This window comes from Falco punctatus (assembly GCF_963210335.1).
Source record: "Falco punctatus genome assembly, chromosome: 8".
Lineage (NCBI taxonomy): Eukaryota > Metazoa > Chordata > Aves > Falconiformes > Falconidae > Falco > Falco punctatus.
The window spans coordinates 10168933-10183036 of NC_137588.1; the positions used below are offsets into that span (position 1 = coordinate 10168933).

The following is a 14104-nucleotide window of genomic DNA, read 5'->3' on the forward strand; positions in this document are numbered from 1 at the left end:
GCTCTGCATTGCAGTCGGCATGGCGTGTGCCGTCCCTCCACGCCGCAAATAAATCTACAATTTCTCAGCTGGGTGCCTTTGGAAGCCACAAGCTAATACGCTTATACGGGAAGAGAGACCAGACAAGGTTCAAATAAAGAGCTCATGTAATAAATAAACATGAGGTCAGTATGGGAACAGCAATAATTGCTTTGTATGACAAGATTTGCATAGCAAACATCTGTGATGAATGTACAGCCGATGTTAGGTAAGGAGCCTTCTCTATCTTTGCTCCATCTGCACCTTCCAATCTTGAAGGTACAGCAGCTCCAGCCAGAGCAATTAGTCACTGTGTACTGAAAGGCAGATAGAGCAAATTTTTTCTAGTTCAATATTTGAGTGAGTTTCGTCTCACAGCCTCCTGTTGGATCCATTTCTGCAACAGAAAGGAATTACGCTTCTTTCCTGGGGGTGGCGAGGAGGGACGGTTAGCATTGCTGCTAATCCGGTCAGCAGGGGCACGGGCGGGCTCCTGGCCTCTCCTGGCTGGCCTCACCCAAGGGACAGTCTCATGGAAAACCCAAAGGCAGGCACTGAAGACCCTGCACATCAGGGCTCTGCTTCCCCCCTGCCTTTGCCTTCTCCCGCCTCTGTGCCGGCCAGCGGAATTGCCACTTTGCCACCGCTGATGTCGCGGGGTGCTGAGCCGCAGCGGTGAGGGCAGTGAAACTTCCTCCTCTACAGCGTCTTCTCTGCATAGCCCAGCTCATCCTTTTCAGCTAAAACTTTTGGCTCTTTGGAGAAAGAGCTCTAATCTGACTTTAAATACCAGCTTGATTCAGGGATTTATTTTTTTTTTTAAAGACAAGCCTCCGGCTTTGCTGGAGTTTGGCGGGAGTGGTTGGGGTTGACCCTCTGAGGCTGTTAATGCCTATGGGAAAACACTTCCACTGGAGCTGCGGGAGGGAAGACGACGGCTGCTGCACTCGTCTGGGGGTGCTGGGGAAAAACATTGGGGTCTGGGCAGAGGAACGTGCCGAGAAGCGTTGCGTAGGCCAGATAGAAAGATCGAGGAGAGCTTCGTGTTGAGGAGACCCACAAAGGCTGGATTGGGGTGAGGAGGCAGCAAAAACTTACCTCAGAGCAGATATTTCAGGGAAATAAAATGAAGAACGGAAGGTGCTTCTAAGTTCTTCTCTCGCACAGTTGCAGAGCTCGGTTCAGCTCTGACCACAGCTCTGAGGATGCTGATCAGCTCATCCACAGTGATAAACGGCAGCTACTGTCCCAAACCTGTGACGAGACATTGCGATTTTGGCATGCTGTATTGCCAAGACAAGCCCCTCTGAGATGCTGGTCCCCTGGACCTCTTAGGGTGTGTGTGTGGTGTCAGCACTTGCCCCCCATGCCCGGGTGGGCGTTGGTGAGGAGGATGCTATGGCAGCTTGGCTGGTGCTTGCCGGACCCCTGCACTGCAGCTGTCCCCACTGGGGTGCATCGAGGAGGTGCCACCAGGCTGGCAGGGGTCATCAAGGTGGAGGATATTTCACGCGCTGCTGGGAGATGCCACCACACCTCCGTGCCCCACCTTTGCAGGTGGGCTGGAACAGGTGGCTGCTTGTCAGCTGCTTCACTGCAAAGTCCACCCACCGCAGTGAAGACAGAGCTCCAAGGTGCCACCACCGTGTCCCATCACCCTTTAAAACTTTGCCCTCCTCTCCACCACAAAGCCTTCCAGTCGCCCCACCTGAGCACAGTGCCTGCACTCTGTGCCTGCAGCCCCCAGATTTACCAGGGCCTGGCTGCGCCGTGCGGGACCCCGGCGTTGGGAGTGCAGTGCGGGGTGCCTTGGGCTTTGCACGTGATGTGGGGTGCCGTGGGGCGGCGTGGGGCTGCGAGCGCCCAGCCGGGAGGGGTTGTGTGGGGCAGCACCCAGCGAGCACCCCGCGAGGAGGGTGATGTGCCCTGTCCCTGGCTGGATCAGGCATCGAAGGGAAGGCTGAAGCGGAGAGGAGGCTGGGCACGCGTCATGCAAACCGCAACGCTCGCTTTCGCACTGGGACCGGGACTGCTCCTGGGACCATTGCTGGGACTGGGACTGGCGCTGGGACTGGGACCGCTGCTGAGGCTGGGACTAGTGCTGGGCCCACTGCTGGGCCTGCTGCTGAGACTGGGACTGGTGCTGGGACCGCAACTGCTGCTGGAACTAGGATGGGTGCTGGAACCAGGCCTGCTGCTGAGACTGGGACTGGGACCACTGCTGGGACTGGGACTGGGACCGGGACCGGGACTACTGCTGAGACTGGTACTGGGACAGTTGCTGGGACTGGGACCGCTGCTGGGACTACTGTTGAAACTGGTACTAGTACTGAGACCGCTGCTGAGACTGGTACTGGGACCTCTACTGGGCCTGGGGCCGCTACTGGGCCTGCTGCTGGGACTGGTACTGGGCCCGCTGCTGGGCTGGGCTCAGGCCGCAGGTGCTCCCCGTCCCGCAATTCACCTCCAGCCTCTGCCATGTGCGGGGCTCCCCTCCCCGTGGCCGCTTCAGGCCGTGCCGCTGTGCCCCCCGGGTCCCTCCGGGTTCCCGGGCCCTCCGCGCGCCGCCTGCGTGCTGCCGGGGGGAGGGGACAGCTCCCGCCGGCGGCCCGCGCTGCCCCGCGCGCTCGCGGACACGCACCCGCGCCCGGTTTCTGCGAGCTCCCTCGCACGCACGCACGCACACGCACGGCGGGTTTTTTCCGCACAACCCTTCGTTTTCCCGCACGGGAGAGCGGCCGCGCAGCCGCGCGCCCCCCCCGGCGCCCCTCATTTGCGGCGGAGAAAGTGCAAGCGCACCCCGCGGCGGCGCGCGGCGACGCCCGCGCTCTTTTGCACAGAGAAGTGCCGGCGCGCGCGCGCACCTGCCCCGCGTTGGTGCGCAGGGGCGGGCGGCATCGCGGGCGCGCGCCCTCGCAGGTGCGGAGCGGAGCGGCGGTGCGGGCGCACACACACATACACAGACACACACAGACACACACGCGCGCGCGGCGCGGCGCGGGGCGGGGCGGTCCCGCGCGGCGCCGGCTCCCGCCCGCCGCCCGCCCCCTCGCTCCGTCCCGCCGCTCCTCCCTCCTCCTCCTCCTCCTCCTCCCGCTCCCGCCGCTCCGCGCCGCTCCGCGCGTGCTGGCGGCGCAGCGCCCCGCGCCCGGCAGTGGCGGCCGCCCCGTCGGCGCCGCGGCGCGCCCGCGGAGGGGCGGCGCTGGGGGCGGCGGCTCGGCGGCGGCAACTTTTGGGAGCCGGCGGCGGCGGCGGCGGCAGCGCGGAGGCTGCGCGGGGGATGGCGGCGCTGAGGCGGCGGCGCTGAGGCAGCGGCGGCGCGATGCCGGCGGCGGCCGGGGGGCTGCTGTGGTGGAGCTGCTGCGTGCTGGCGGCGGCGGCCGGGGCCCCGCGGGCCGCCGCGGCGGCGCAGGCAGGTGGGTGAGCGGCCCGGTGCGCGGAGCGGGGCGGAAAGGGAGCGGCGGGGCCGGCGGCGCGGCGCTCTCCCGGCAACTTCTCCCGGCGGAGGGTCGCCGTCCCCTGCGCCGGCTGCGGGAGTTTGTTCGCGTCCCGCGCGGCCGGCGGGGTCGAGCCCCTGCGGGCACCGCCGCGCGGCGGAGCGGAGCCGGCGGCCGCGGATCTCCCCCGCACCGGTGGCGGCCGTGCCGGTGTCGCTGCAAACGGCGGCGAGCCGGGGGTCCGCCGCGGGGTCCCCCCCGCGGAGCAGCTGCCCGTTCCCGGCGGCGGCTGGCGGGTGTCCCCGCTCGGGTGGCGGCTGTCCGGGCTGCGGGGCCCCCTCCCGTCCCCTCCCCTCTCTCCCGGCCCCGCCGCCGGCCGCCGCGCAGGTGCCGCTGCCGCCCCGACGGGGCTGCGCGCTCCGAAACTTCGCGCTGCGCCGGGCAGGGGAGGAAGCCGTCCCCGTACATGTATACACTGTATCGATGCGGTGTGTCCAAACGTAAACACCGCTCCGAGCGCGTTTGCGCACGGAGGAAAACGAGCAGGTGGCTCGGAAGTTCAAGCCAGAAAAAGAGCGTTTTCCTCCGCAGGATCGGCCCCGATTTTTTAACTTTCTGGAGGAAAACTTGCGGCGTTGGCTTTAAAAATATTCCGTTGGGTTTATTATTTTTTTTTCCCTTCCTTCTTTGGCATCGGAGCAGCGTTCGCCGCCGCCGTAGTACGGGGCTGTGCCGGTGTAGTCGCCCAGGGAGGGCACCGGGATCGCCGCCCGCTGCATCGCGCTTCTCGGGAGCTTTTGCTGTGAATAAAACATTAAAAGGAAATCTCTTCAATCATTGTAACTTCCCCACCCCCCCACCCCTCCTCGGTGATGCAAAATTTATGATGTTTGGGCGGTATTGATACAACAGCTCCTCGTTCTCACAATTCAGTTTGTATTTTGGGGCTTTATGTAACTGAGATGATTTGTTTGATGAGAAGTGGAAAAAGCGTGTCCCGGCTTTGCTTGCCTGGTTAGGCTTCGCAGGCAGCTTTTGATCTTCGTGCGCAGTTGCACAGTTTACTTTTTCTGCGTGTGATCGTTTCCTAATCCTTGAGATCAGGAGGGGTGAAACGCTGGGCTGCTGCTGCTGCTTTCTCTTACGTTTTCTTTTTCTGCGGTTTGAATCGGTAAATCCCAGCTGAGGGAGCATTGCATTCCTTGTTTCACAAGCTCTGCTTTGCTGTACCTTTTTGCCTGCCACCTTCTTTACACGCAGCCTGGCTCTTCCCCGACTTGGTACTTTTCTGTCTCAGACTTTCCCTGTAGCCTGCCCTGATTTCGGGCAGCAGCCATCCCCGCTGGGCTGCTCCGGGGCTCTCCAGCCCTTCTTCCCCGCCGCTCGGACATGGCTGTTGGAGTGGATGATCGCAGAGATGCTCCCCTGCTGGATTTATACCCCAGTGAAAATAAAAGGCATCTGTCCAGGGTTGCTCACCTGCCTTCCTGTTGCCTCTTGGGAACCCTCCTGGATCTGTGCTGCAGAAAAGCCTCTATGCCCTGCACTGTGCAAAAAAGAAAATCTGTTTATTAAAATAAGGGAGTTGGAGTGACGTTTTCCATTTGGAGGGGCTTGGGTGCTGCTGTGGGCAATGGCAGCTGTTAATGATTGACTCCTGCTGCTTGGCACTCACTGAAATAGCAAGGCAGGCTGGACAGGTGAGCCTTGATGGGCAAGTGTAGGACCCTCAAGAATTTGGGCTCTCCTAGCTTGTGGAGGCATTGGGATGCGGCTCTGGCTGCCGCCTTCATTTTCAGTGCGTCAAGGGAGATGATGATGTTTTCGCTCGTGCAGGCGAGCTGTTGGCCAAACTTTTTATTTCATTATCCTGTGTCTGTTGGTTAAGATGTGAATATGTGATACATTGGGGGTTTTTTCCATTTCTTCTGTCTCCATGCTTGATCATATAATGTTTGCAGCGCACAGATCAGCCAGGTCACATGAGCCAAACGGCTTGGACTGTTACCTGGAAGCTGGCGAGTCTTTGTTCTGCTTGGAAATAGCTGATAAATTAACTCCCTTTTCTGATATATGGGGCTGTTGAGTTGTTAAATAATTACAGCCAAATTAACTTAGTGCTGTTTCAAGTATTCAACTGCTCTGAGAAATTAATTGTACTCCAAATATTTTTGCAGTGGTGTTTTTTTTTTTTTTTTTTTTTTTTTTTTTTTTTTTTTGTGGGTTTTGTTGTTTGTTTTTTCCAGAGAGGAACATGTTCAAGCTGATGTATGGGCAGGCTTTAATTTCATGCTGCTGCTTCTCTCTGGGCTGTGTCAGATGGGACATGCCACATGCCTTCAGAGAGATGCAGCTCCTCTCCTTTGCAGGAGCCCTCCTTGGCACCTCTCCCGTTTATTCCGCCACGATGTCTATTTGATGGTTAAAATTAGGCTGAGCTCCGAGTGCCTTTGCAAAGGCACGATAAATATTGACTGGGAGTTTCAGCCTGGAACTGCCATCAGATGACTCAGTCGCTGCAAAGGGGACGTCCCGTCTCAGCCCTTCTACCAAAGGGGATCGGGCGCTGTTGTGGACCTGCATCCCTCTGGGAGTCCTGCTCCCCCTCATGCACGTCAGCTTCAGGGCTGTGGTGTGGGGGGTCTGCGGGGAGGTTTCAGCGTGGTAGCCAGGGCAGGCTGCCACTGTCCCCGTGTGTCCCCCGAGGGCACTGCGAGCCAGCCCTGCTGCAGGGCAGAAGAGACTGAGTCTGGCCCTGATGTTCGGGGCATTCCCAGGGAGCCTGGGGCAGCTTTGGCACTGGGTTGCACCATGCAGCCTGTGTGTATGCACCCTCCCTGCTGATACTGGCACTGCAAAGTGCCCGAGTGACTTAGTTGTGACTTTCTTTTTTTTTTGAGATGGTAATTGATGTATATGTGTATGGATTTTGGCACTAAGAGCTGCGTTTGTAATTAGCATGAAAACAGTAATAATAAGGACCTGAAATACATGCCTATGAGTAAACTAAATGAGACTTGGCATTAGCAGCTCACTAAGGGAGAAGCCCTTCAGATCCTGGATGCGTAGCAGGGAAAGCCACCCTTGTTCCCTTGGGAGCCCGGCCTGGAGGGCCCAGCACCCTGTGGGTGCTGCTCTGCACTCCTGACCTTAATTTGTGACGCTGAGTTGTTCTGAAACATGCCCTCAGTTTTATAGCAGGGAATTAGCCACAGTCCTTAATTTAACTAAATGTTTTCTTCCAGTTTTCAGGGCATGTCAGTGTTTTGGGTTTGTTGTTTGTTTGTTTGTTTTTAATAAAGTAAACTTAAACAAACCACAGCAAGTTCACTCGCGCTGTATGTGCAAGCACAGCCTGCCATCAAGAGCATGCCCGTGGTCAGAGGCTTTATGGAAAAACATCTTTAGGGAGTCGCTGGCAGAGCTGGTGAGCTGCTCGGCGTGGGTTGTGCGCCTTTGCTGCGGGTGCGGGGCGGCGTGCGGGGCGGCGTGCCTGCAGCCGTGCTGCGTGAGCATCTCTAGGTGGCAGCAGCCCCCAGGAGCTCCCAGGCAGCGGGACGCGCAGCCCGGAGTCGGAGATGCGATTTCCCAGGCTCTGGTCCTGCTCGGCACCCCTCTCCCGGGCCGGGGAGCAGCTTTTTGGGTGCCTAGAGGGGAAGGGGGGTGCAGGGAATCATCCGTCCTGTCCCTGTCTCCCATGCCTTCGCTTGCAGGGTAGGGGAGGTGTAATAACGCGCTGGGAGTAACTCGGAACACTATGAAGTGCTTCAAATGAGTAACTAAAGCAACTCGGGTGACTTCAAGGAGGAGTTAAGGATTATTTGATCGTACTCAGAGGTGCTTAAAACCAGGAGTGACTTTCTAGGCATATATTCTACAGGACTTGTTAAGCTAATCAGTAAGTCACAGCCAGGCTGATGGCTGGCTACTGAAGGTGAACAAGTTCAAACTGGGAACAAAGTGCATGCTCTCAATAGTGTAGTAAATGGTGGCAAGCTGGGAAAATAAAAAGGAGATATATTGTTGCTCAGCACCATTAACTCAGATTAGATGGTCCTTCTACAATATATGCACTTGATCAAAAGGGCAGTGTAGCCCATGGGGTGCTGGATTTTTTCCTCCCCTTCCTGATTTCTTTAAGATAGTAAGGGTGAGCTGGTACTTGGTGCTTGGTATGGGGCAATATGATGGTTCCCTGGAAGCTTCTAAACTTGCTTTGTGTCCTGCCTGCAGGGATAGGGGTTTAACGTTGTGCCACCAGACACTTACGCTCTTAAAGTGTACTGGTAAGTGATGGCAGCTCTGTAGGAGCAGCTGAGACAGGTGCGCCCCCCTGGACTCTGCATGCTCCCCATGCACTGAGGCAGTTTTGCTGGTAAAGGAGTGGGGGCTTGCTCCTGGGACTGACTTTTTTCTCTGGCAAGAGTGAAGGCAGGAGGAGGTGGCCGTGGCTGGACTGTTTCCTGTGTGTCACACATGTGCCGACAAATCCTCGGGGTATGCGACAGGCTCTTGTTTTCACTGACTTAAAGGTTTTCCTTTTGCAAACAAGCGCAGGCTGCTGGTAGATTTTATGTGTGCCCACGTAGCTGAAGCTGAGCTATCCCACGGGAGTACTGGAGTCTGCCGGAAAGATTCATCATTTCAGCAACTTTAGTTAATGTTTGCTTAGTGACTTCTTGCTTTGGACGAACAGTTTAAGCTGTGCTTGGTGGCAGCTTCCCTGGGATGAGCTGTGTGTCCACGTGATAAATGGTTTCATTTCTACACTGTCCGCTACTGCTGCTGGGCATACGGGCACATGCCAAGCCTTCTGAAGTTTTTGAACAGCTGCTGCTATATATATCTCCTTTTTTTTTTTTTTTTTTTTTTTTTTTAACTCAGCCTACTGGGGAATCTTGTCCTCCTTCCCACTTTGCAAAAAAGGGATGCGAGGTCTGGGACTGATGGGTATTTGCTTGTGCATCAGTGATACCTGAGGGTCTGATACTGGCAGGCATTTGAACACCAAAGTCTGTAATTCAAACTACAGGAGCACACAGTAGTCACACTATAAACTTTACTGTAAGAATACCAAGAATATAGATACATACGAGGAATAGAAATTCATACTGTAAGAGTATTGGGAAGTATTTTTGTTTTCCAGTGGTAACTGCTTTTTGTTTCCATGCCTGAAGCCTCTAAAATCTAGCTCCTGACAAAGGAGGAGGTGGGTAAATAAAAGAAATAAATGGGGAAAGTAAGCCCCAAACTCATAGTGGATGCGGTTCTTTTCAGAGCTATAAAAAGTGATCAATCATTGTATGCTGTTTCTGCAAAAGTCTTCTGCAGAGATTTCTAAGATATACCCATTTTGTGTTTGGTTCCTCTTTCTCCTGATGATCTCTGCAGCTAGGCATATAGTAACTGAATGGGCATTTATAACTTGATCTTTCTTAATCTTTTCCTAACAAATCATCATTGCAGTGTGGGCTCTTGTCACATGTTGACATGACTCCTGTATCTCATCACCAGCTGGTGCTGAGCTTACGGAAATCTTCCAAAAACCCATCTGGGTGGCACTGGTCTTGGGGACCAGCCTATGGCTGATGCCAGGGAGGGGGGAATCCTTCCTCCCTGGGGGTCAGCAGAGTGGTGCTGATGCACCCTCACCTCCAGCACCATTGACCCACTCCACTGAATGTGGGGAGCCTCTTCTCTCCCTGCCTGTGTGTGGGGTGGCCACCTATCCGACACAACCCTCAGTGCCTCTGTTTTTTGGAGTGTGCACCAAACCATCAGTGCGACTGGGAGACTAAGGAAGTCAGGGAAATGAGGCTGGGCAGGACTTGGGGAGGGCACAGGCCCCTGGGCAGAGCCCAGCCCTGTGCTGGCTGTGGGACCAGGGGCTGTGCTGGCCCACGGCAGGCAGGTTTCCATCCCAGGCTGTGCCTCCAGCGTGGCTAGACAGGATGCTGAGCTGTGGGACATGCTGCTGACTGGTTTTAAATTCATGTGGAGAGGCTACTCTGGCGCTGCAGGACAGTATCTGACCCTTTGCGTCCAGCTGCTTGACTAAACTGCCTAATAAATGTGTATTAAGTGTTGTGATACCTGACCCCTCTCTTTTTTTTGTTTGTTTTTTCTTTTTCTTACATTCCCCCCCCCCCCCCCCCCAGTCTTGTGGCATTGTAATTCGTGAGGGAAAGGGGTTGAGTCAGTGGGAGGGAAAAAACCTTGCAGTGTGAAGAACAACAACAACAAAAAAAAAAACAGAAAACCCTAAAACAACAACAATAACAAAACCCAAACCCCCCAACACCCTTTCTGAACAAAGTTGTGTTGGAATAAGTTGAGAAAAGCCAAAACTGAAATGGTGATGCAGGCTTGGCTGTAGCATCGCCCCATCACTCTTGTGTCTAGAGGTGGTGATGATTCACCGGGTAAAGTTCTGAAACCCATCCCTGTCCTACTGACTTTTGGCATGGCTTGACTGCTGCTGCTCCTACGGGCCTCTCCAAATGGTGCTTCCACACCTTTGTGTCCTGCTTTCCCAAGAAAGCATCACCTGTGGGGCAGGCACCTCTTGCTTGTGCTTGCAGCTGCAGACCTGCTTGCATGCTGTACATTTAAGCATGCACTTAAATAACCTCGATGCACAGAGCTGAACGTGCCAGGAAGAGATCTGTGGTGGCATTTTGCTCGCTTCAACCCCAGTGAGCTGCTGAGGACCTTCTCCTGTGGATGTAGCTTCTGTGGTGGGAGCCAGCACTGGCAGCATGGAACTGCTGTGGTGCATGGACAGGAAGAAAAATCATCACACTTAACTTGATACATATCCTAATGTTCAATTTCCATTAATTGAAATTACGTTGAAATATTGAACATTTTAGGCATAAAAGTTTATGTACCATGGTTAGTATGCTAATGGAATATTTTAGTAATCTTTTAAGGTTAGCATCGCAGCCAGATGCAATGATAATAATTTGTTTGTAAGAGTTATTTTGCTTTAACCCCTTTTCCAAAACTGTCCATATCCTGGTGAGAGTTTATCGGCTGCACTGCAGCCGCCATCCAACAATCACTTGAAGATTTATTTTTTTTTTATCCAATCCGCTATGCAAAGTTGAATTGTGGATATTCTTGCTCATTTATCTTTGGCAGTAAAAATGTATATATCTAAATTTAAATTGCTGTTTGCTGAGGATATGTGACAGTATTTAGAATTCAGTATTATTTTATTATGTCTTTGAAAGGATAAAAAGGGCTCATTTATTTCAAGAGATATTTCTGTAACGTGTAAAAATACCAGTGAAGTAGCTAACGTTTTCCAGTTGTTGTTGACTTCAAATTTAGCAACCATTGTCCCTGTTGATATATTTGATGCTCTAAAATTGTACTTGCCATTAAGTAGGAAGCTGAAGTGATTGCTAGGCAGATAATAATCTTTAGTAGCTATTAATAATGTTCAGATGATGTACGCATTGGAGTGTGTGGAAAAAGCTATGGAATTGTGTAGGAAGGAGGCAAAAATAAGGTATATGGTGGCTTTATTTGAAAGCCCCTTTTATTACTCTATCTGTATGTACTGCAGCGATTGCCTGAATTAGCACATCGTGAGTAGGAGAAACCGATACGCAAACAGAATGGTGTGCAGCTAATTTTGTTTAGCGAACTGAGATCCGATCCCTGCTATTTCACACCCTCTGCAAGCAGACTCAGTTGCTCGTTGCAGGGTCCTGATGATACGCCTGGGGACCCAATTCTGTCAGGGGCTTTGGCGATGTACAGTGGCAGTCATTGCCCCCCTGAGCCCGTGGAGCTCACAGGAACAAGGGAATTAATACCCCATTAAGAGAAAACTGAAATTTTCCAAAACAAATGTAAAGCCACCACAGCTTTTCTCCCGCCTTTTGTCTGCTCCTTGAGCCAGAAGAAGGACTTTTGTGCCAGCACTGCAAGTTTCTCCCTGGCTTTCTCCGTGTGGAGGATTTCTCTGTGTCTCCTGGAGTCTTGAGCTGTTGTTAAAATCTTGTACGTTTGGGTTCTCTTGTGCAACATGTTTAAAACTGCTGCCGGCTCACACAGCCGTGCAGCCCTGGTGTCACCTGGGGCTGTACTTTGTATTGGGAAGATCATATTAGAAAAATGTAGTATTATTAGAGTCTATGAATAGTGGCAGTAACTTTCACAGCATTTACATTGCCCTTGTGCTGAATAACACACTGAAGTCATGGGCTAGGTTTGCTTCTAGTGTTGCTTCATGTGTCACTGTGAAACCTCGTTATATCACGATATAACAAGCAGCTGCTGTGTTGATAATGTAGTTCCTGCAGCGCAGGGTAGTAGGGGGTGTTTCTTTCTGTAGTTGCTAACAACTGTAGCAATGCTTTACATTTTCTGTGGCTCAGTCCAACTTCTCAGAAACAAAATCAGGTCTGTACTGAGTGTTTCTGTTTGTCCAAGGGTTTCGGTGTGCAGCTCAAACCTTTAATAAAATAGCTTCTTAAATAGCCTTTTATTAGCATTTGCTTTCTTGTACTAACTAAAGATCGGGGACAGGAGAAGAATTATTTTTTTTTATATTTTAAGATTTACAAATAGATTCACACAGTGTTGTTGTCCACGAATTTCTTCATGTTAATTTTATCCCAAGATCCTGGAGTCATGAGATCAGTCTTCACATAAAGACGAAAAAGTATCTTTAGCCGCTTTGCGTGCAGGGAAAAGTTTAAACTCCTGTAGCTTAATAAACGGGAGAAGTCGTCCAAGAAGTTTTTACAAGTCATGGTTTTTAACTCATTTGTAAGATTTTATGTAGGGACTGGCTGACTTACGGTTTTGCGATGTCTGGCAAAAATGGCTGGTGACTTTAGAGATGGAAACATGGTTTTATTAAGACTCTTAATAGCTTTAGTCCAATTGTTGCCATGACATGTGGTTAAGGCATTAAAATATAGGGGTTACGCCTCATGATACAGTGGAGCAATTACTGGGTAGGTGTTCTTTGATAGTGGAAAATGGTTTTGCCAAACTTTTGCTGTCAACCTGAATGATCTCAGTCTTGCTGAAGGCCCATAGAAATGAGAAAAGAGCATTGTGAGTAGTAGCTTTCTCCAAGTAAAGGCCACAAAAGGGTGCATGATTTCTGTAGGTCCTGTCTGTCCCAGATGTATCCTGTCCATTTGGGCAGAAAGCTTCTGCTCCAAACGTGATCGACCCCAGGCTTTTCCTGGGTTTGAAGTGTCTAAATTGTCCTAGATTATGCAAGAATTGTTGTGATACCTGTTTCTATTTGGGTTTTTGGGTCTAACCTGGCCGTTTTTTGCAATGGTGTGACAAAATGACATGAACTGCCAGTATGTTCATGACATCAGTGTTTTAAGAGCATCCTTATTGGCTCACTCGTGACTGGTTTCTCCCTTTGTTGGGGGGAGTTTTGGCACTGGGTTGCCCCTGTCAGGTTTAAATTTGTGTTACCTTCTGAAGTCAACATAAGATTTTTATGTTTTGTGCTGAGCCTTAACGATGGCAGCATCTCCCCTGGGCACGGATGGTGTTTGAGCACTTTCTGGCGGCAGTGCTGCTGTGGGCTCTTGGGGGATGAGCGCGGGAGCAGTGCCAGGCGAGCAGGAGGGATGCACTGCTACCTGGGCTGTTGCTTTTCGATTTGGGTAGTACTGATGTGAGCCAAAGTGCCAGGGGTTTTTGGATCCCAGCTAATTCTTGCAAAACATGTTGAAGATCACTGAAGCTTATCTTATGTGTGTTTCTTAAACCAGTTGTTGATTAAATTCTCTGAGAGCTCATATGAACTGGAGCATGCCTGTGTTTCTAGAAATACCTGTAATAAAATCCCCACTAATTTGGTGGCACAGGCTCAGAGGCTTATTTTGCCAGGAAAAACTCCTTGGGAGTTAACAGTATGAGGTGCTGGAACAGCATTGTTGCTCAGTTCATATGAACCCGACTTAGTAATGTTGAGAAGGGTGTATCTGGGTGCCAAGTAATACAGGGCCTTAGGGGCATGCAGAGATGTGGTGGAAATAAACATAAACAGCAGGTACCGAAGTACCAGGGAAGGGCAGAGAGAGGAGCAATCGGTACCTCAAATCCTCTCTGTGGTCTAATGTAGGTGTGATGGCTTGAGGGCATTGGAGTTGCTTGTCCCCAGGTCTCTGCAAATGTAGGTATGGCTCAAGGGCTGTGCTATCAGGTCTTTCCACAGACGTTTATCCCAAGGGAGCTGGCAGTTACTACCTTGGCAATGGTCTTTGTTTTTTAACACTCTGCTTCATTTCTTTCCCACCAAGTTTGGTTTTCCAACAATATGATTACTTATGGATTTGTAAGTCAGAAATAGCCTGGCAATTGCTGTATTGCTTTGCTCACAGTAGCAAGAAGCATCTTAAATTTAATGCATCATCCACGCAGAAAACGGGTATTTGGCAATACTCTGACAGCTAATATTAAGGAGCTTTTGGTTGACATGTGAAATAGAGACTTGTGGATGACATTCACAGGAAAATTGATAGTCTTCAGGATTATTCCATAAAAGAGAAATACTCCTTATGATTGGCTGAAAATACTTGAGGATGATTAACTTTACATGGAAACCTCTCCTTAGAGGTCAGCAATGCAAAGCCTTGGGACATTAACTGCTTGGATCA

At 51.9% G+C, this 14104-nt stretch overlaps 1 protein-coding gene across 6 annotated transcripts in view; it reads left to right on the top strand.

Annotated features, from left to right (window-relative positions):
* The first annotated feature begins 3318 nt into the window (after window positions 1–3318).
* Window positions 3319–14104, top strand: part of ERBB4 (erb-b2 receptor tyrosine kinase 4) — a 640461-nt gene continuing 629675 nt past the window's right edge. For all 6 annotated transcript variants that reach the window (XR_013930080.1, XR_013930081.1, XR_013930082.1 and 3 more), the window contains exon 1: window positions 3319–3434. Coding sequence is in view for 2 of the 6 variants with exons in the window: in XM_080399817.1 (XP_080255943.1) it covers window positions 3341–3434 (94 nt within the window). In the remaining 4 variants the exon portion in view is untranslated. The remainder of the gene's footprint in view (window positions 3435–14104) is intronic.